Below are 21,822 nucleotides of genomic sequence, written 5' to 3'. Positions count from 1 at the left end.
AAACACTACCTTCAGGACTTCCGGCTTCTCAAGTCTAGCCGGCTAGGGTTTTGTTGCGCATGCGCACGGTCCATCCGTGCCGGAACTTAACCGTTGACCTATCGAAGGTTTTAAATCCAGAAACTTTGCTGGCGCCCTCAAATCTCAAAAGGACCTTGGGATTGGCCAAGCGCAAAACCAGCCTAGCTCTGATTGGCTGTCAGGCTAGCACGTCGTGAAGACCTAGCGTGCGACTTTAGGACCGCCCCTGCCCCGGGACTGGCTGGGTTTCTGGCCAATCAGCAGTTGCGGCGCGCCCTTTGGTACGTGAGCGGGTTCTTGCCGCCGTGGTTCCCGCGACCCCAACGTCCCTGAGGTGGGGCCAGAGTTGGCAGACGCGCTCCTCGGAGCCGGGCCCGGGTGCCCCGCAAACAAACCCCAGGCTGGCGGCGGCGGCACCACCCGAGCTCCTGTTTACCCCCGGGGCTACCCGCGGCACCTGGAAAAAGACGGTGGGTAACGTGGGGCCTGGTGGTGCTTTATCCTGCCGGGACCCCTGGATAGGTAGACAAGAGCTGGTGGGAGAAGCTAAGCCGACCACGGAGCCCTTGCCTGTTGTCCGTGCTAAGATGCGTGCGGTGTAAATTGCTTTTAGGGTGGAAATTTTACTGACACCCTGAATCCTCGCACTTGCATTCCTTACAATAACTTGCCTAGACTAATTTTAGTTAAGGGGTCAGGGAAAGTTCGAAGTCCTTGGTGTACTGGAAGTACTATGTCAACAGCGAGGTGTAAATACAGATAGTAGTAGCGTCACCGTGGTGTGTAGATTTCATAGAGGAACTGACATTGGAGTTGGAAGTTGGATAATACGGGTTTACTAGGACGTTCCAAGAGGGCAGGTAGCCTATCCAGACGCTGAAACTGAGGGACTGCAATTTGGGATGGTGGATAACTTTTGGAAGAACGGGGTGGAGCCTAACCCCGAAAATCTTTTATTCTGTATATAAAGACAAGCCATCGACTTTTAAGCAGGAGAAAGGCTTGTTCAGATTTGTATAGACATCCTTGTATTAGCATTGAAGGGACTATTCAATAAATCCTGTGAGGTTGCTGGGGAGAGAACTTTATGTGAGAGGAAAGGGAGAAGAGGGAAGGATAACCTGATGTTTTGTTGCTACACAATCATGCCATTATTTAAGAAGAGTTTTTTTGTTGTTGTTGTTTTGTTTTTTTTGGGGGGGGGCTAAGGAAGGGCTTTGAGTGATTAGCATTGTTTGTGTAATACTGTCAAGATAAATTATTTTAGTTCGATTAAAAAAATACTTTTATTATTAGAGAGAGAGAATGTGTATGGACACACCAGGACCTCTTGTGACTGCAAACAAACACCAGAGGCATGCACTGACTTCACATGAGTACTAGGGAGTTGAACCCAGGCACTCAGGCTTTGCAAGCAAGTGCATTTAACCGCTGAGCAATTTCCCCAGCCCCATTAATTTGAGGTAGATTCTCACTCTAGCTCAAGCTGAACTCATCCTGTACCTTTGGATGGCCTCAAACTCAAGGTGTTCATCCTACCTCATCTTACCTAGTGTTGGGATTAAAGGCATGAGCCACCATGTCTGGATTTCGATATTTGTTTTAAAATGAGAAATAAATCAGTATTACCCACCTTTTTCACCCTAATACATGAAAGAAGAGACAAACAGGGAATTTAAAAACACTCTTTAAAAAACATATATATGGAAAGCTTCAAGAATGTGTTTGTCGTCCTTGTGCAGGGGCCATGCTAATAATCCCTGTATTGTTCCAATTTTAGTATATGGGCTGCCAAAGCCAGCACTTACACTCTTGTGCTGGTGTACTTTGTAGACAGAGTTACCAGTAGCAGTACTGTTACCCATGACAACCAAGTGCTATAGAAGGCCTGTTGACTTTAAAGCCTGTATTCTATGAAGTTCAAATATCTGTAAGAGGGACTTTAAAAAAATTTATTTATTTGCAAGCAGAGAGAGAATGGGCATGCCGGCACCTCTAGCCACTGCAAACAAACTTCAGATCCATGCATCATTTTGTGCATCTGGCTTTACATGGGTACTGGGGTTCGAACCCTGGTCGTTAGGCACTGCAAGGCTGAGCCATTTCTCTAGCCCAAGAGTGACTTGTTAGTCACTCTTAAAGAGCACATCCAATAGATTTTGTTTTCATAAATATTTTCATCTTGGATTAATGGAAAAAAGTCTTTTCTAAATGACTTTTTGTTTTTTTCAAGGTAGGGTCTCCCTGTAGTCCAGGTTGACCTGGATCTCACTCTGGAGTTTCAGGCTGGCCTAGAACTCTTACAGTGATCCTCCTACTTCTGCCTTCTGACTTTTGCACCTGTATTTGTTATCCATTCTTCCTTTATCTTGATCCAAGCAGTTTTTTTTTTTTTTGCTATAAATGAAACAATGTGCAGAAGATAAAGGATTATAAGATTCAATGGTAAATACCATACTGTACAGAAAGGACTATAAAGTCTATGTTTTCCTTCAGTTAATAGATGAAACTCTCCAGTGGGCAATTAGACATGTGGACTTGAAGCTCAGAAGAGAGATGTAAGCTGGAGATGTGCTATGTGTGGATGAGAGTATACAAATTTGGAATATCCAGAGTGGTTGTGCATGTGGATCCAAACTGAACACCCATTTTTCACAGTACAGGGCAGTTTGTGAGAATGGAGAATTTCTCCTTGATTGCTCTAGACTCCTTGATAAATTTATTATAGACCCAGTAAATAGTGCCAAGTTCTCCTGCTTGCTTTTTTGTGTTTTCCTAAGGGTTATGAGGCTTTGGGTTTAAAAAAAAAAATTATTTGGACTGAAGATGATGGCTCAGTGGTTAAAGGAGATTGTTTGCAAAGCCTGATGACCTGTGTAAAGCCGGATGCACAAAGTGGCACAAGCATCTGGGGTCCATTTGCAGTGGCAAGAGGCCTTTGCATTCCCATTCTTTCCCTCTCTTCCCTGCCCTTCTTTCCTTACAAATAAATAAATCTTTTTTTCATAAATCTCATTAATGGCTTCTTATCCTACCAAGCTCACTGTTGAACTTGATTGCAAAATTTTGGGCAAAATATATGCTTTCCTGAATGAATAGATATACTAATAGATTTTGCTACTGATGTTTATAAAGTATGAAAGTAGTCAGTACAATCTGTAAGCATTTAATCTCTTGTTTTGTGGTACTAAGGATTGAACCCAGGGTCTTGTACATAGTAGTCAAGCCCTCTATCTCCCAGCTAGATCCACAGCCCCACAATCTTTTGATCTTCTTAATCTGTAGTTATAATTCATAGACGTAACTTATTTTTTCTGTAATTTCGTTACTATGTAGTTAAACTGTTATTTCTTATTTTATGTTTTTATTAATATTTCTATTTCTATAGGATACTGAAAATTTGAAATTGAATAAGTCACTCACCAAATATCATAGAGCCTCTGTATCTTCTTGAAAAGTCCCTGATGAATACCAGGTATATAATTTTATTTAATAAATAATTAATTTATACAAGGTCTTGCTATGTAACCCTGGCTGTCTGGCCTGGAACTCATTGTATAGGCCAGGCTGTTCACAAACGTATGAGCCCTCCTGCCTCAGCCTCCCCAGGGCTGAGATTACAAGTATTTGCTATCATGCCAAGCTATCTATTTATTTATTTTTTTAGATAGGGTCTTGCTACTTTGCCAAGGCTCATCTCAAACTCTTGGACTCATTTGGTCCTCCCATCCCAGTCTCAAGTGCTAGGAGTATAGGCGCCAGCTACCACATCTGGCAAAGAAGTATTTTTTTTTTAAATTTTTATTAACATTTTCCATGATTACAAAATATATCCCATGGTAATTCCCTCCCTCCCCACCCCCACACTTTCCCATTTGAAATTCCATTCTCCATCGTATTACCTCCCCATTACAATCATTGTAATTACATATATACAATATCAACCTATTAAGTATCCTCCTCCCTTCCTTTCTCTTCCCTTTATGTCTCCTTTTCAACTTACTGGCTTCTGCTACTAAGTATTTTCATGCAAAGAAGTATTTTTACAGTGTTTATCATAGCTGCTTACATTAACTTGGGGGGCAAGATCACAAGAAAAGAAAGAATATAGTCTTCAGAATTAGGAAAATCTAGGCACATATACCAGCTGCACCACTTACTTAGGTGGGTATCTTGGTCAAGTTTATTAGTGAAGCCTCAGCTTCTCATTGTAAAATGAGGATGTGGATTACTTTCTATTTTTCTTTTCATTTTCTCATTTTATTGTATTTTATTTTTCTCAATTTTTATTAACATTTTCCATGATTCTAAGAAATATCCCATAGTAATAATCTCCCTCCCTCCGCCTTCCCCTTTGAAGTTCCATTCTCTATCATACCCCCTCCCCATCTCAATCAGTCTCTCTTTTATTTTGATACCATGATCTTTTCCTCCTCTCATGATGGTCTTGTGTAGGTAGTGTCAAGCACTATGAGGTCATGGATATCCAGGCCATTTTATGTCTGGAGGGAGCATGTTGTAAGGAGTCCTCCCCTTCCTTTGGCTCTTACATTCTTTCTGCCACCTCTTCCGCATTAGACCCTGAGCCTTGGAAGGTGTGATGGAGATGTTACTCAGTACTCCAGTCACTTCTTCCCAGCACTATGATACCTTCTGAGTCGTTCCAAGGTCACTGCCATTTGAAAAGAGAAGATTCTCTACCCAAAGTGAGAGTAGCGTTAAGTGTAGATATATTAAGAGAAGTGCTTACTGGGCATTTTGATAAGTATAGTATATACATTTATCCAGACATCAGCAGATGTTACACCCCTAGGGCTCATGACTACCCCTGTTTTAAGTTTTCAGTATCAGGGATATATTCCTTCCCATGGAGTGGGCCTCCAGTCCAATTGGAGGGCAGTTGGTTTCTTCCATGACAGATGTGCCACTATTGAACCCGTTGGCTCATTTGGCCTGGCTGGCCAATTATAAGGCTTGCAGTGTCCACTGTTGAGTATCTTCACTGGTGGGATCTCTTTCTCCCATTGAACTACATGTAGAACGGCTTCTTCCAACTTTCTGTCAGTTGGTCTACATGGTGGAGGTTATCAGCTCAGTTCCAGCAGGATTTCTCAGTGGCCTTGCAACCCAAGTCTGTGGAGTCTTCAGCAATAGGGTCTTACCATCTATTCCTGGTGGGAAACCAAGGGCCTTGGCAATGGCCTATAATATTTTGGGGGCATCAGGGACCTCCCTGTCCAACAACTCACTGGAGGTATGAGGATGTGGATTACTTTCTAACAGAAGATGCTTGTTAGGTAAGAGTATTAAACTCAAGAGACTGGTGTCCTGTAGGCACTTAGTAAATATTGGTCCCATTGCCTCTTTCACTTATTTTAATTATGCTTGAGATTTTTTAAAAATCAATGAAAAATAGTACCTGAACCCCTGAGGTTGTTTATTTACATACTAGAAGAATGGGAAAATATCTGGGTTCTTCCTTTGAAATCTCTAGTCCTAAACAATGGTTAATGGGAATCATTGCACATCTGGGCATCTCAAATTTCCTCAGACTGTAATAAACCTTTCTCATTGCCACCTGCTCCTGATTTTCTTTGTTTGTTACTACATTTAGGGCCAGGGAAGTTGGCTTATGTTACCTGCCTTTTAAAATCATTTATTGTACTTTTTCCCCAAGGGAAGAGCAGTTAATACTAATATGTAGATTTTTTTTTTCTCCCAGGCTTCAATTAAACTTATGGAATCCCTTTGTTTTCTTTATTATCCTCCTTGGTGCCAGATGTCCTTGATAAAGACAATGGGAAACATGACCCAAGGAGGCTATCATGTTCCTTTTGTTTTAATCTTGGCCCTTCTGTTGCATCCCACTGCCACCTTTCTTTGAGATTTTGTCAACTTCTCTTCTTGAGAGGGGCAGCTGTATAGTAAGTTCATTACATTTTCCTAGTATCAGATTGACTAATGGTCAGTCATTCCTTATATTCTATATAAGGTACAGCCTCATGATTTAAACTGGCTAGTCCTTATACATTCTTTTACTTACTTAGTGACTGGTTTTCAGTCATCTTTGAGGTTTATGATGGCAGTGGAGATTTGTGTATGTGCATCGGAAAGGGAGCTCAAACCCCTTGGAATATCTCATAGGAAGCATACATCTCACTTCGTAAGATAAAACAGTATACATACAAAACTTTGCATCATTTCAGTCTAAAAATTTTAGTTTGTGGCTCCTCTGCCTCCAAAGTCTGCCAGTAGACTCCAAAATAATTTTTTTTAAAAAAACTAAAAATAAGCCAGGTGTGGTGGTGCACACCTTTAATCCCAGCACTTCAGAGGCAAATGTAGGAGGATCACCAAGAGTTCAATGCCAATTCCAGGTCAGCCTGAGCTAGAGTGAGACCCTACCTCAAAAAAACCAAAACAGCCGGGCGTGGTGGCGCATGCCTTTAATCCCAGCACTCGGGAGGCAGAGGTAGGAGGATCGCCGTGAGTTCAAGGCCACCCTGAGACTACAGAATTAATTCCAGGTCAGCCTGGACCAGAGTGAGACCCTACCTCGAAAAACCAAAAAAAAAAAAAAAAAAAAACCAAAATAGATAAATAAAAAAATAAAACAGCCAGGCATAGTGGTGCATGACTTTAGTCCCATCACTCGGGAGGTAGAAGTAAGAGGATCCTCATTGTGAGTTTGAGGCCAGCCTGGAACTACAAAGCAAGTACCAGGTAAATCTGGGCTAGAGTGAAACCCTACCTTATAAAAACCAAAAATAAATAAATAAAATAGGGGCTGGAGAGTTGGCTCAGCATTTAAGGCACTTGTCTTCAAAGCCTAATGGCCCAGATTCAGTTCCCCAGTACCCACATAAAGCAAGATGCACAAAGTGGCATATGTGTCTGCAGTGGCTAGAGGCCCTGGTGGGCACATGTATACTCTCTCTGCTTGCAAATAAACAAAAAAATTAAAAATAAACAAAAATAGCATATGTTTAAATCTTGATATGTTCCTTCATTGCAAAGCACTTTGCATACATTGTTCTTATTTAATTCTCACAGCAAACTCTGAGATTGGTATTATTGTTATCCAGACTTTTATTTGCAAACAGAGAGACAGAGACAGAGAGAATAGGCATGCCATGACGTCTAGCCACTGCAAACCAACTCCAGATGCATGTACACTCTGTGCATCTGCTTTATGTGGGCACTAGAGAATCGAACCCAGGTCATCAGGCTCTGTAGGCAGATGCCTTAACTACTGAGCCATCTCTCCAGCACAGTTTTTAAAATAAAGGTTTATTTTTATTTATTTAATTTATTTCTTAGAGACAAACAGAGGGAGAGAGTGAGAATGGGCATGTCAGGGCCTCTAGCCATTGCAGACGAACTTCACTTTGTGCATTTGGCTTATGTGGGACCTGGAGAATCACACCTGGGTCCTTAGGCTTCACAGGCAGGTGCCTTAACCTTTAAGCCATCTCTCTAGCCCACATTTTTTTTTTTTTTTAAATTTGAGAAAGGTATAGAGAAAATGGGCATGCCAGGACCTTCAGCTGCTGCAAACAAACTCCACACATGCCCCACCTTGTGATCTGGCTTACATGGGTCCTGGGAAATTGAACCTGGTTCTTTGGCTTTGCAGGCAAGTGCCTTAACTGCTAAGCCATCTCTCCAGCCCCAGACTGTTTTTTTTTTTTTTTTTTTTTTTTAGGGTGGAGGGGGAAGAAAGCATAGCATAGAGATTTTGATCAATCTCGGGTTATATATTAGTAAGTAGTATAGTCAGGATTTTAATTTCTTTTCCTAATGTGTTGAGGAAGTACTATGGACTGTTGAAATTTGAAAAAGTAAATTGCCAACATTAAGCACTTACATTGAACTAGAAATTATTATTATTTAAAAGATTTATGTTTTAAAATATGTTTATTTATTTATTTGAGAGAGAGAGAGAGAGAATGGGGGCACCAGGGCCTCCAGCTGCTGCAAATGAACTACAGATGCATGTGCTACCTTGTACATCTAGCTTACGTGGGTCCTGGGGCATCAGACTGGGATCCTTTGGCTTTGCAGGCAAATACCTTAATCTCTAAGCCATCTTCTCCAGCCCTAAAGATTTATTTATTTATTTATTTTTATTTTTATTTATTTGAGAGTGACACAGAGAGAAAGAGGTAGATAGAGAGAGAATGGGTGCTCCAGGGCCTCCAGCCACTGCAAACAAACTCCATATGCATGCACCACCTTGTGCATCTGGCTTATGTGTTTCCTGGGGAATCAAGCCTTGAACCTGGGTCCTTGAGCTTCACAGGCAAGTGCTTAACTGCTAAGCCATCTCTCCAGCCCCTAAAGATTTATTTTTATTTATTTATTAGAGACACAGAGAAAGACAATAGGTGTGCTAGGGCCTCTAGCCACCACAAACAAACTCCAGATGCATATGCGCCACTTTGTGTTTCTTTCTGGCAGTACGTACATGGGTACTGGGGGATTGAACCCTAGATGATGTTAAGGTTTGCAGACAAGTGTCTTTAACCTCTGAGCCATCTCTCTGCCCCCCCCCTCTTTTTTTTAATTAACAACTTCCATGATTGTAAACATTGTCCCATGGTAAGGCCCTCCCTCCCCCCACTTTCCGCTTTGAAACTCCATTCTTCATCATATCCCCTCCCCCTCTTAATCAGTCTCTCTTATTTTTTTTGGTTTTTCAAGGTAGGGTCTCACTCTGGTCCAGGCTGACCTGGAATTAACTCTGTAGTCTCAGGGTGGCCTCGAACTCATGGCGATCCTCCTACCTCTGCCTCCCGAGTGCTGGGATTAAAGGCGTGTGCCACCATGCCTGGCCAGTCTCTCTTATTTTGATGTCATGATCTTTTCCTCCGATTATGATGGTCTTGTGTAGGAAGTGTCAGGCACTGTGAGGTCATGGATATCCAGGCCATTCTGTGTCTGGGGGGAGCACGTTGTTAGGAGTCCTACCTTCCTTTGCCTCTTATATTCTTTTTGCCACTTCTTCCACAATAGACCCTGAGTCTTGGAAGGTGTGATAGAGATATTGCAGTGCTGAGCATTCCTGTCACTTCTTTCTAGCACCATGATGCCTTCTGAGTCATCCCAAGGTTACTGCCTTCTAAAAAGAGAAGATATTCTACCAAAAGTGAGAGTAACATTAATATATGAGTATGAACATTAAAAGAAGTACTTACTTGGCAGTTTGATAAGCATAGTATATACATTTAGCCAGATAGCAACAGATGTTATACCCCTAGGGCTTATGACTACCCCTGTTGTAGGTTTTCAGTGTCAGGAATGTATTCCTTCCCATGGAGTGGGTCTCCAGTCCAATTAGAGGGCAGTTGGTTTCCACCATGATGATGTGCCACTATTGCACTTGTTGGCTCATTTGGTCTGGCTGGCAAAATTTAAGACTTGCAGTGCCCCCCCCCCTTTTTTTTTTGAGGTAAGATCTCATTCTAGCTCTGGCTGACCTGTAATTCACTATGGAGTCTCAGGATGGCCTCAAACTCACTGCGATCCTCCTATTTCTGCCTCCTGAGTGCTGGGATTAAAGGTGTGCACCACCATGCCCAGCTGGCCCCTTCTTTTTTAAAACAATGTTTTCTTTTTCTTTTTTCGATGGAGGGGGAAGGGGTTTGAGGTATTGTGTCACTTTAGCCTAAGCTGGCCTGGAATTCAGTATGTAGTCTCAGGGTGACCTTGAACTCACAGTGATCCTTCTCTGCCTCCTGAGTGCTGAGAAAAGCATGCATCACCACATCCAGCTTCTATTTTTTTAAATATTGTTTATTAGAGAGAGAGGGGAAGAGGCAGAGAAAAAGAAAATGGGCATGCCAGGGCCACCAGCCACTGCAAACGAACTCCAGACGCATGCGCCCCCTGGTGCGTCTGGCTTACGTGGGTCCTGGGGAATTGAACTGGCATCCTTAGGCTTCACAGACAAATGCCTTAACTGCTAAGCCATTTCCCCAGCCCTATTTATTTTTATTTTTATTTATTTGAGAGTGACAGACAGAGAAAGAGGCAGATAAAGAGAGAGAATGGGTGCGCCAGGGCCTCCAGCCACTGCAAACAAACTCCAGACGCGCCCCCTTGTGCATCTGGCTAACGTGGGTCCTGGGGAATCGAGCCTCCAACCAGGGTCCTTAGGCTTCACATGCAAGCACTTAACAGCTAAGCCACCTCTCCAGCCCCTATTTTTTTTTTTAATTAGAAAATTTTGAAGCTAGGTTTCAGACTTAAACAGTTAATTCACAAGGTCTTTTTTTCATCTTTCTGCTTGTATCTCTCCCCTTGCCTTGTATTTCCCAACCAGCCTCCACTTTACTTATTTAGTATTTAGCTTTTTCATTTATAATTTTTTAGTTTTTTTTTAAACTATTTTTTATTTATTTGAGAAGGAAGAAGGGAATGAGTGTTATGGGCATGCTAGGGCTGCTTGCTGCTGCACACCAACTCCAAATGCATCTGCTTGGCGTGGTGTTGATGGCCTAGCTGTGAGCTGGGTGACACACTCTCCTTCAGCCTGAAAGTCTCCACAAGGCTCACAAGATGAGCGGGAGCTCTGAGGGGATCTGTGACCCCACTGGCTAGAACTCTTTCCTTGGGATGGTATGTTCCAGAGAATGGCTGAATTCTGGCCTGATTGCCGTGGGAGAGTAAAGGGAGTTACTGTCCTTATCCTTAACCAGTTTTGGAAAATAGCTATTTTGGAAAGCAAAGAGAAAATAGCCATACCCATCAGTATGTAAAATCATACAGAAATAAGGCTATGTCAGCATAAGTAAAGAAAATCCAGTTTATATAACATGAAAGTTATGGCAGTTCCTTAACAGTTGTATTAAGCCTTCATATGAAATTACTGAAACAGAGTGGGGTAAATATGAAATAATTATGAAGATATTTTTTCACTGAGGCTGAAAAGATGGTTTAGCAATTAAGGCATTTGCCTGGGAAGCTTAAGGTTCCAGGTTCAATATCCCAGAACCCACATAAGCCAATGGACAAGGTGGCCCATGCATCTGGAGTTAGTTTGCAGTGGCTGGAGGCCCTGGTTCACCCATTCTATCTACCTGCCTCTCTCTCCAATAAATAAATAAAATATTTAAAAAATTTCTCATTGACCCTAATGAAAGACCTGTTATCTCTTATCATTTATTAAAGCTGTTCCAATCAGACACCAATGCCATGCTGGGGGGAAAGACAGTGATTTTTTTTGGTGTTTTTTGTTTGATTTTTGAGGTAGGGTCTCGCTCTAGCCCAGGCTGACCTGGAATTCATTATGTAGTCTCAGGGTGGCCTCGAACTCATGGTGATTCTCCTACCTCTGCATTCTCTAGTGCTGGGATTAAAGGCATGCACCACCACGCCTGGCAAAGACAGTAATTTCAAATTCTGTGATGAAACAAGATTTTTTTAAAAAATTTTTTATTTATTTATTTGAGAGCGACAGACACAGAGAGAAAGACAGACAGAGGGAGAGCGAGAATGGGCGCGCCAGGGCTTCCAGCCTCTGCAAACGAACTCCAGACGCGTGCTCCCCCTTGTGCATCTGGCTAATGTGGGACCTGGGGAACTGAGCCTCGAACCAGGGTCCTTAGGCTTCACAGGCAAGCGCTTAACCGCTAAGCCATCTCTCCAGCCCTGAAACAAGATTTTAAGACCCAACAGCAGGGGCAGGAGAGATGGCTTAGCCATTAAGGCACTTGCTTGCAAAGCCTAAGGGCCCAGGTTTGATTCCCTAGTACTCACATAATCCAAATACATAAGGTGGTGCATGTGTCTGGAGTTCTTTTTCAGTGGCTGCAGGCCTTGGCCTACCCAGTCTATCTCACTATCTGTTGCTTTATCTTCAAATTGATTAAATAAGTTAAATTAAATTGGAAAAAAGAAGACCCAACAGCAATGATGCAACAATTATTAACAACATCTTAGGTAACAGTAGGAGCTTATAAGCATGAAACAGAATTTGCAGAACTTGAAGTGAAAACCATAGAAAATTAGAAGCTTCCCAAAAAAAAAAAACTTTGAAATTGCAGAAGTTAAGAAGAGGTTAAAAGCAAGTTGTGAAACTATAAATTGTCTAAAACAATGAAATTAGAAAAATTGAAGATGATCAAATAAGATGATTGGACAGAAGACATATAAGTAGTGTTGAGAGAACCTGGTAGTGAGTTAGATTGGAAATAAGGTGTATTTTAATGAATAAATGGACTGAGTACAAACGCTGTGATGTTTCATGGAAAAACTGTCTACATAGTTGTTGACCATGAATTTCTCAGCAATGAAGTCCAAATATTACTACTCAAGTAATCGTTGAGGAGAAATATTTAGGTGTCCTAAGAGTGGCTGCTGTATGGGCATTTTGTCAACCCATGTTAGGGAAATTCCATGATGTTAAGAACAAGTTTTTCACATTTTAAAATTTATTTCAAAGCATAGAGGAAGGGAGGGGGAGAGAGAGAGGGAAAGAAAATAGGCGTACCAGGGCCTCCAGTCACCACAGACGTATTCAACATATATATAACACCCTGTGCATCTGGCTTTATGTAGGTACTGGAAAACTGAACACTGATCATTAGGCTTTGCAGGCAAGCACCTTAACTGCCAAGCCATCTCTCCAGCCCTATTTTCTACATTTTTATTGGAGTATATGTGAAACTTATTTTCCTTTAGGCAGCCACCCAATTTCACTATAAAGTGTAACATGCAAATTTTATACTTCTCAGTTAGAATTAATAATAAACTTAGTGTATATATTTAATTTGCAAGTTTCTATCTGCCCCATTCTCCCTCTTGTGTATATAATGTGCCCAATGAGTAAATGTAGCTTACTGGATGACAAAACAAAAAACCCAAACACTCCACATGCATGTGGCACTTTGTGCATCTGGCTATACATGGGTACTGGGAATTGAACCCTGGCCAGCAGGCTTTGTAAGCAAGTGCCTTTAACCACTGAACAATCTCCTCAGCTCAAATCTTTTTTTTTTTTTTTGAATTTTTTTAAAATTAATTTATTTATTTGAGAGCGACAGACACAGAGAGAAAGACAGATAGAGGGAGAGAGAGAGAATGGGCATGCCAGGGCTTCCAGCCTCTGCAAACGAACTCCAGACGCATGCGCCCCCTTGTGCATCTGGCTAACGTGGGACCTGGGGAACCGAGCCTCGAACCGAGGTCCTTAGGCTTCACAGGCAAGCACTTAACCGCTAAGCCATCTCTCCAGCCCTCAAATCTTTTTGATTTTTAGTTTATTTTTAAAAATATATTAACTTTTAAAAAATTATCTTTATTTACTTGTGTGTACGTGTGTATATGGGTGCACATGACATGGCATATATGTACAGGTCAGAGATGGGGTCTCTTGCAGCTGCCAAACTATAAACAAATGTTGGGTTAGCTGGGCCTGAAGTTTAGGATTCTCCTGGCTCTTCCTTTTTCACTGGTGGTGGGATCTCAGAAGCACACACCATTTTGCATCTGGCTTTACATGGTGCTGGGGAATAATACCAGGCCATCAAGCTTTGCAAGCAAGTACCTTTTAACAGCTGAGCTATCTCCTCAGGCCTAACGTTTTAGCCGTTAAGTGATGCATAATTATCTATAAGGATACTTCAATTTTAATTTTTTTAAAATTTTTATTAGCATTTTCCATGACTATAAAAAAAATCCCATGTTAACTCCCCCCCCCCACTTTCAATTTTAATTTATTTTTGAAGGTTTGCTTCAAGCAAGATGGTACCTTTCCACTTTCCTCCATCAAAGTTAGCGCTCTGGAACCCAGTGCCACTTGGAGATTTCATCTACTTGCATCTCAGTCACTACAGGTATAAAATGTTCTTTTCAAATCAAACCAGTGTCAACATAAACCATAATGAATTGTATAAGGGTCACTGTGACTGATTACTGATTGAGCTGGCCTAAGTCCAAAATTTTACATGCTGCAAAGTCTGAAACTTTGAGTGCCAACATGATGCCACACATGCTAAATTCCATGTGTGTAAAAGTATGCCTAGTCAAAACGAATGTGTACAACATAGAATTGTACACAATTGCCTAAGACTATGTATTCAAAGTATATATAAAACATAGTTGAGATTCATGATTAGATTTGGGTCCCATCCCTAAAATTATGTCTATGCAAATATTCCAAAATCTGAAACACTGGTCTTGGGCATTTCAGGTATAGGATGTTCAACTTACATGCATTTTTCTTTACTTTTCCACTAAAAGTTGCTGTCAGGCAAAAAGTCCATCTGCTTCTTAAATCTTTTCCTTGTGCTTTTGATAATAATCTTAATTTTATAGTTAAAATATTCTGCAAACAAGTGCTTGATTTGTAGGCATTCAAATGAGAGGTAGAATATAGTGAGTACTGAAAATGTGTTTTCTAGCATGTTGCCTTTGCTTTTCTTAATTAATTAATTGTTTTGTTTTTTAGAGGTAGGATCTCACTCTAGCCCAGACAGACCTGGAATACACTATATAGTCTCAGGGTGGCCTTGTATTCAGGGTGATCCTCCTACTTCTGCCTCTCAAGTGCTGGGATTAAAGGCGTGTGCCACCATGTCCAGTGTCTTTGCTTTTCATGTCTATTAATTTTCTCCTTAGTTGTGATGTTTTGTTTTGGTGGGATGAGCATCAAACCCAGGGTCCTGTGTGTGCTAGGCAAGCATTGTAACATTGAGTCATGCTCCTAGCTCCAGTTAGGTTTTTGTAAATGTCAAGGTATCTAAATTATATATTTGAAAAAAGTTTATAATGTATATGTGTAGTTTATAGAATAATAAACACTTGTGTACCTGTCCCCAGTTGACTATATCCTTGAAACTTTAATTAATTGATCATGAGTTTTGCTTCTGTAAGTAAAGTTCTGAATGCATCTTTCATTCAAATCTGGTCTTTGTTTCTAGCATCTTGTTCCTTGCACATATTTCAGTTTTCTTATATTTCTTTAAACATTTTAATTATATATATATATATATATATATATTTATATTATTTTATTCAGTGATGCTGTTACTGGAATTTATAAATACTATATAAACAAGTGAATATTGTTATTCCAATCAGATGTAATTTACAAAAGCTTACAGCCTCATAGTTTGTCAGTTTGTGGTCCGGATAAAGTTAGGCAAGTGTCTGGGGTAAAATTATAGCTTCTCTGTCAGTTTATTGCCATGTGGTTTGGTTTCCAGGTACCTTCTGTTCCCTGCCTTTGACCTGATAACAATCTTTGTGTAGATTTTAAAAAGTGTATGTTACATTTTAAGCAGCATTTCATCGTGAGGATTTTTTAGGACATTAAATTCACCACTGCAGAGAAGACTTCTGTTATTTTTCAGAAAACCAAAGCTTGTGGTGACTGAAAAGGCCATCCGACTTGCTTATCGTCATGCTAAGCAGAGTAAAAACAATGTGCCAAGCTTTCTACTTGGTTCTCTTACTGTGGATGAAGGTAATACATTTATTTTATTTTATTTTGTTATGTTATATTTTTTATGAGAGAAAGAGAGAAAGAATTGGCACATCAGGGTCTCCAGCCACTGCCATTGTACTGCAGACTCTTGTGCCACCTTGTGCGCACATGCGACCTTTGTGCTTGTGTCACCTTGTCCATCCGGCTTACGTGGGACCTGGGGAGCCAAACATGGGTTCTTAGGCTTCTCAGGCAAGTGCCTTAACCTCTAAGCCATTTCTCCATCTCTTTTTCCTTTATTTTCTTTTTTTCTTCTTCAAGTTTTATTTATTTATTTGAGAGGGGAAAGAGAGAGAGAGAGAGAATGAGAATGAATAGGAGTGCCAGGCCTCTAGCCATTGTAAACGAACTTCAGACACATGTGCCACTTTGTGCATCTGGCTTGTGTGGGTACTGAGGAATCTAATCTGAGTCCTTGGGCTTCACAGGCAAGTGCCTTAACTGCTAAACCATCTCTCCAGCCACCCCTTCCCTTTTAAAATTTATTTTGAGAGTGAGACAGAGAGAGAAAGAGTCAGAGAAGGAGAGAGAGAGAATGGGCACACCAGGCACTCTAGCCAGTGTGAACTCCAGTCGCTTGTGCCCTCTTGTGCACTTGTGCAACATAGAACACTTTGCATAACTGTGCATGTGGCTACATGGGTCCTGAAGATGCGAACGTGAATTCTTAGGCTTCACAGGGAAGCATCTTAACCACTAAGCTGTCTGTCCAGCCCCCGTCTTTTCTCTCTCTCTCTCTTTCCTTTTCCTTTCTTCCTTTTTAAAAAAATACTGTATGACTATAATAGAATGTATATTGTATAGAATGTATATTGTATTATGTTTTATGTGAATTCTCTTTACTATATACCAAGAGTATGAAGATGAATAAAACTTCTCATCACAGAATTCATAGTATAGTCAGGTGGGTAAATATATAAGCAGATCATTTTATTATTTCTGTGTACTCATTATTTATTTATTTATTTATTTATTTATTTATTTTGAGGTAGAGTCTTGCTGTAGTCCAGGCTGACCTGGAATTCACTATGTAGTCTCAGGTGGCCTCGAACTCACAGTGATCTTCCTACCTCTGCCTCCTGAGTTCTGGGATTAAAGGCATGTGCCACCACACCTGGCTCTTAATTTTTATTTTTTATTTTTTTGTTTTTCAAGGTGGGGGTCTCACTCTAGCTCAGGCTGACCTGGAATTCACTCTGCATTCTCAGGGTGGCCTTGAACTCACGGCAATCCTCCTACCTCTGCCTCCCAAGTGCTGGGATTAAAGGCGTGTGCCACCACACCCAGCTTTAATTTTTTTTTAAGGTAGGGTTTCACTGTAGCTCAGGCTGACCTGTTTACTATGCTGTCTCAGGGTGGTCTCGAACTCATGGTAGTCCTCCTACCTCTGCTTCCCTGGTGCTGGGATTGAAGGTGTGTACCACCACACTCAACTTTTTTTTTTTTTTTAATTTTTATTAACATTTTCCATGATTATAAAATATATCCCATGGTAATTCCCTCTCAACTTTTTTTTTTCAGGTCACTTATTAATGTAAGATTTTAGTATACTCCTGTGTGAACAAAGGATTTTACCAAAATGTAGTTTGACTTGATAGTTTTATGTTTTAATTAGCATGGTACCTAACTGGTGATTTTTTTTGTTCAACAGATGAAGAAGGAGTGGCAGTGACAGTAGATCGCTTTGACCCTGGCCGGTCAGTATCTGAATGCCTGGAAAGAGCCCCCACTGCTTCTCTTCCTGGGGACTTTGTGATTCCCTGCACTGTTCAGACACAGGGGCTGTGTTCGCGAGAAACGACAGGACACAGTTTATATGATATTAGTTCAGCTTTTGAGGTAAGATTCACTGATAACTTAATTCTTAATTCCACATAGACTCATACTGTGTATAGTATTTTTTTTTTAACAGAGGGAGGGAGTGAGAGAATATGTGTGCCAGGGCCTCTAGCTGCTGCAGATGAACTCCAGATACATAAACCACTTTGTGCATCTGGCTTTACATGGGTACTGGGGAATTGAATCCTGGTCGTTAGGCTTTTAGGCAAGTACTTTAACTGCTGAGCCTTCTCTCCAGCCCCATTAATACATCTTAAAAATAAGTTTATTAAAATAATAGACATAGGCCTGGAGAGATGGCTCAGCAGTTAAAGCACTTCCTGCAAAGCCTGATGACCCTGAATCTCCCTAGTACTCACATAGTGCCAGATGCTCAAGATGGCACATTCATCTTTGGTGCATGCTTCTGGAATTTGTTTGCAGTGGCTGGAGGCCCTGGCGTGCACCCATTCTCTCTCTTTCTCCCTGTGCCCCCTCACCCCCGTGTGTCTTCTCTGTCTTTCTGCTTGTAAATAAATAAAATAAAATAAAAATAATTTTTAGGGCTGAAGAAATGGCTTAGCTGTTTAGTGCTTGCCTGTGAAGCTTAAGGACCCTGGTTTGAGGCTTGATTCCCCAGGACCCACGTTAGCCAGATGAACAAGGTGGTGCGTGCACCTGCAGTTTGTAGTGGCGGGAGGTCCTATGCACCTATTCTCTCTCTCTCTCTCTCTCTGCTTCTTTCTCTGTCTGTTGCTCTCAAATAAAATAAATTAAAAACAAAAACAAACAAATAATTTTTAAAGACCAAGTATTGAGGGTGGGAGAGATGGCTTAGCAGTTAAGGCACTTGCCTGTGAAGCCAACCCAGCTTTGATTTCCAGTACCCACATAGGCCAGATGCACATGATGGCACATGTGTCTAGAGTTCACTTGCAGTAGGTACAGGCCTTGGCATGCCCATTTTTCTCTCTCTGTCTCTCTCTTTCAAATAAATAATGAAGTATTGGGCTGGGGAAATGACTTAGCAGTTAAGGTGTTTGCCTGCAAATCAAACCAGGGTCCTTAGGCTTTGCAGGCAAACACCTTAACCACTAAGCCTAAGGACCCCTGTTCAATTCCCCAGGACCCACATAAGCCAGATGCACAAGGGAGCACATGTGTCTGGACTTAAGGCATGTGCCACCACATCTGGTCTTGTACCAGTATTAAATAAGCTTTTGAGATAGAAATGTTACAACAGTTTAAAATAATTTTATGATATTGATTCTTCAGGCTGTACAGCACCACGTATGTAGCAAAGACTCCTTGGACTGTGGAAAGCTGCTTTCCTTAAGAGTCCATGTCACTTCCAGGGAGAGTTTGGACAGCATGGATATTGACTTGCACTGGGCAGCAGTAACTCCAGCACATACTTTCAAATGTGCACCTGTGAAGCCTATCCCCATTATTCCAACAGCTCTAGCGCGAAACTTGATCAGTAATCTGAATCTTTCTCAAGTTCAAGGGACCTATAAATATGGGTAAGTAAAGTATATATAAATCTACACTCATAAATATTGGTTGCATTAATATATTTTCTAGAATATCCACATAATATGAAACAACTTTTTTAAAATAATTTTTTATTGACAACTTCCATAATTGTAAACAATATCCCATGGTAATTCCCTCCCTCCTGTCCCTCACTTTACCCTTTGAATCTCCACTCTCCATCATTGGGTTTTTGGTTTTTTGGCTTTTTTTTTTGAGGTAGGGTCTCCCTGTAACCCAGGCTGACCTGGAATTCACTGTGTAGTCTCAGGTTGGCCTCAAACTCACAGTAGTCCTCCTGCCTCTGCCTGCTAAGTGCTGGGAATAAAGGCATATGCCACCACACCTGGCTCTGAAATAACTCTTTAATCAGTTTACCTATCAGAGATTTGGCAATTTGATCAATATCCAGGGAAGGTTAAAACAAATGACTTAAGTTCTTGGTGTTATAGATTGAGCCCAGGCTCTCATGCATGCTGAGCTTACTCTATTGTTGAAATAAAATCCAGCTCGTTTTTATTAAATAAGAGTTGAGCCCATCACCCTACAAAAACCTGGTGTTAATTATATTAAAATTGACTGTGGGTCTGGGAATGTGGCTCAGTGGTGGGGGTCTTCCCCAGCACTACTCTAAAACAAAAACATTGATTGATGGGGAGAAGTGATGCATTATTTTTCCTGTCATGTTTTGCCTGGCTTTAGGCTACTTCCTTTCTTTGCTTTCTGTTTTCCTTTTAATCAATTGTGTGTGTGCATGGGTGTTGCAGTCAGGTTTGGTTGGGTAAAAAGGGTTTATTTTGGCTTAATAGTTTCAAGGGGAAGCTCCATGATGGCAGGGGAAAACAATGGCATGAGCAGAGGGTGGGCATCACCCCCTGGTCAGCATGAGGTAGACAGTAGCAACAGGGGAGTGTGTCAAAAACTGGCAAGGGGAAACTGCCTGTAATATCCATAAGCCTGCCTCCAACAATACACTCCCTCCAGGAGGCATTAATTCTCAAATTTCCATCAGCTGGGAACCTAGCATTCAGAACACCTAAGTTTATGGTGGACACTGGAATCAAACCACCACAGTGGGTGTGCGAGGCCTCTTGCAAATGAACACCAGATGGTTGTACCACTTTTTACTTCTAGCTTATGTATATGGCATGGGAATTGAACTCAGGGTGGCAGGCTTTTACAAGCAAGCACCTTTAACCACTGAACTATCTTCTCAGCCCTGCTTTTTTCTAATACCCTAATCTGACTTTGAATCTACAAGGAGAATTTATTTAGAATGGCAGGCTTTGATTTGTTTGTTTGAGATTGAGAGAGAGGCAGGCAGACAGAAAGAAAGATTGGGCACACTAGGGCCTCTAGCCACTGCAAATGAATAACAGATGCATGCACCACCTTGTGCATCTTTATGTGGGTACTGGTGAGTTGAACCTGGGTCTTAGGCTTTTCAGGTGAATGCCTTAACCACTGAGCTATCTCTCCAGCAAGTTTTTGGGTTTTTTGGTGTTTTTTTTTTTTTTTTTTTTTTTTTTTGAGGTAGGGTCTGGCCCAGGCTGACCTGGAATTCACTATGTAGTCTCAGGCTGGCCTCAAACTGATAGCAGTCCTCTTACCTTCTTCTCCCCAGTGCTAGCATTAAAGGTACGTGCCTCCACGCCCAGCTAATGTATAGTTTTTTTTGTTTTATGAGGTAGGGTCTCACTCTAGCCCAGGCTGACCTGGAATTCACTATGGAGTCTCAGGGTGCCCTCGAACTCATGGCAATCCTCCTACCTCTGCCTCCCAAGTGCTGGGATTAAAGGTGTATGCCACACTGCCCTGCTAATGTGTAGTTTTAAATGTAAGTAATGATCACTGCAGATAGAGGAAGAGAGAAATGAAAATTTGGTAGTACTCTTAACAGGTTGTCAACCACTTCAGAGTGGAGCTCCCTTACACACTTGGAGGAGACCCCTCTCCAGCTGCCTTGCCCTTAGTTTCTTAGGATATGTGGGTCAAAGTGTATGTGTGTATCTGTACATGTACATATATATAATAATAAAACTCAAAAAGCTCAGGTCTGGGGGCTGGAGGGATGGCTTAGTGGTTAAGATGTTTGCCTGCAAAGCCAAAAGATTCCAGTTCAGTTCCCCAGGACCCATGTAAGACCTGAGCTTTTTGAGTTTTATTATATTCTTTGACAGTGGTTGGAGGAATGTGATACTGAGAGGATTGATTATGCCTCCCCCACTGCAGCCTTCTTCAGTAAGAAGTCACATTTGTTACAGTCTTTTCAAGGCATCTGGATACTTGAACACTTCCAATGACAGTGCAACTTAACTGGTTTGGAAATTGTCTGCTTTAGTGTGAACTCTCTTGATAAAAATAAGTTGTAGGCTGGAGAGATGGCTTAGCCAGTTAAGGCGCTTGCCTGTGAAGCCTAAGGACCTAAGTTCAGTTCCCCAGAACCTACCTAAGCCAAATACACATGGTGGCACAATGTATCTGGAGTTTGTTTGCAGTGGCTAGAGGCCTTGGTGTGCTTGTTTTCTCCCTCCCCATCTCTAATAAATAAGTGTATGTATGTATCTGTATGTGTACATATATATGTACATATATATATGTGTGTGTATGCAGATAATTTTTTTTTCCAAGGTAGAGTCTCATAGAATGAGACAAGAGCTAGAGCCCAGGCTGACCTGGAATTCACTATGGAGTCTCAGGGTGGCCTCGAACTCATGGCAATCCTCCTACTTCTCCCTCCCAAGTGCTGGGATTAAAGGCGTAGGCTACCTCCCATGCCCGGCTTATGAATAAAAATATTTTAATAAGTAAATTGTAAGTAATGTTGACTACTAAAATACTTTTTAAAATTTGTAATTTTATTTATTTTTTCATATGTGTGTTTGTATGTTTATGGGTATATACGTGTATACAGATATGCATGTATGTAGTGGCCAGAGAACAACCTGAGATGTTATCCT

At 41.3% G+C, this 21,822-nt stretch overlaps 1 protein-coding gene, 1 non-coding gene and 1 pseudogene across 2 annotated transcripts in view; 2 read left to right on the top strand and 1 right to left on the bottom strand.

The window, feature by feature from the left end:
* The first annotated feature begins 340 nt into the window (after nt 1-340).
* Nucleotides 341-21,822, top strand: part of Stil (STIL centriolar assembly protein) — a 78,087-nt gene continuing 56,605 nt past the window's right edge. The window contains exons 1-6 of the mRNA XM_045150105.1: nt 341-491; nt 3,410-3,496; nt 13,752-13,859; nt 15,378-15,490; nt 17,163-17,350; nt 18,605-18,852. Of these exons, the coding sequence (XP_045006040.1) occupies nt 3,486-3,496; nt 13,752-13,859; nt 15,378-15,490; nt 17,163-17,350; nt 18,605-18,852 (668 nt within the window). The 5' untranslated portion in view covers nt 341-491; nt 3,410-3,485. The remainder of the gene's footprint in view (nt 492-3,409; nt 3,497-13,751; nt 13,860-15,377; nt 15,491-17,162; nt 17,351-18,604; nt 18,853-21,822) is intronic.
* Nucleotides 1,719-1,821, bottom strand: LOC123461142. Its single transcript, XR_006637460.1, has one exon. It is a non-coding gene; the product is annotated as a U6 spliceosomal RNA (small nuclear RNA).
* Nucleotides 10,644-12,158, top strand: LOC101610545 (annotated as a pseudogene).

Source organism: Jaculus jaculus, chromosome 5, assembly GCF_020740685.1.
Source record: "Jaculus jaculus isolate mJacJac1 chromosome 5, mJacJac1.mat.Y.cur, whole genome shotgun sequence".
In the NCBI taxonomy this organism is placed as follows: domain Eukaryota; kingdom Metazoa; phylum Chordata; class Mammalia; order Rodentia; family Dipodidae; genus Jaculus; species Jaculus jaculus.
Note: the sequence above shows the minus strand (reverse complement) of the source record. Positions and strands in the feature narration are given on the sequence as shown.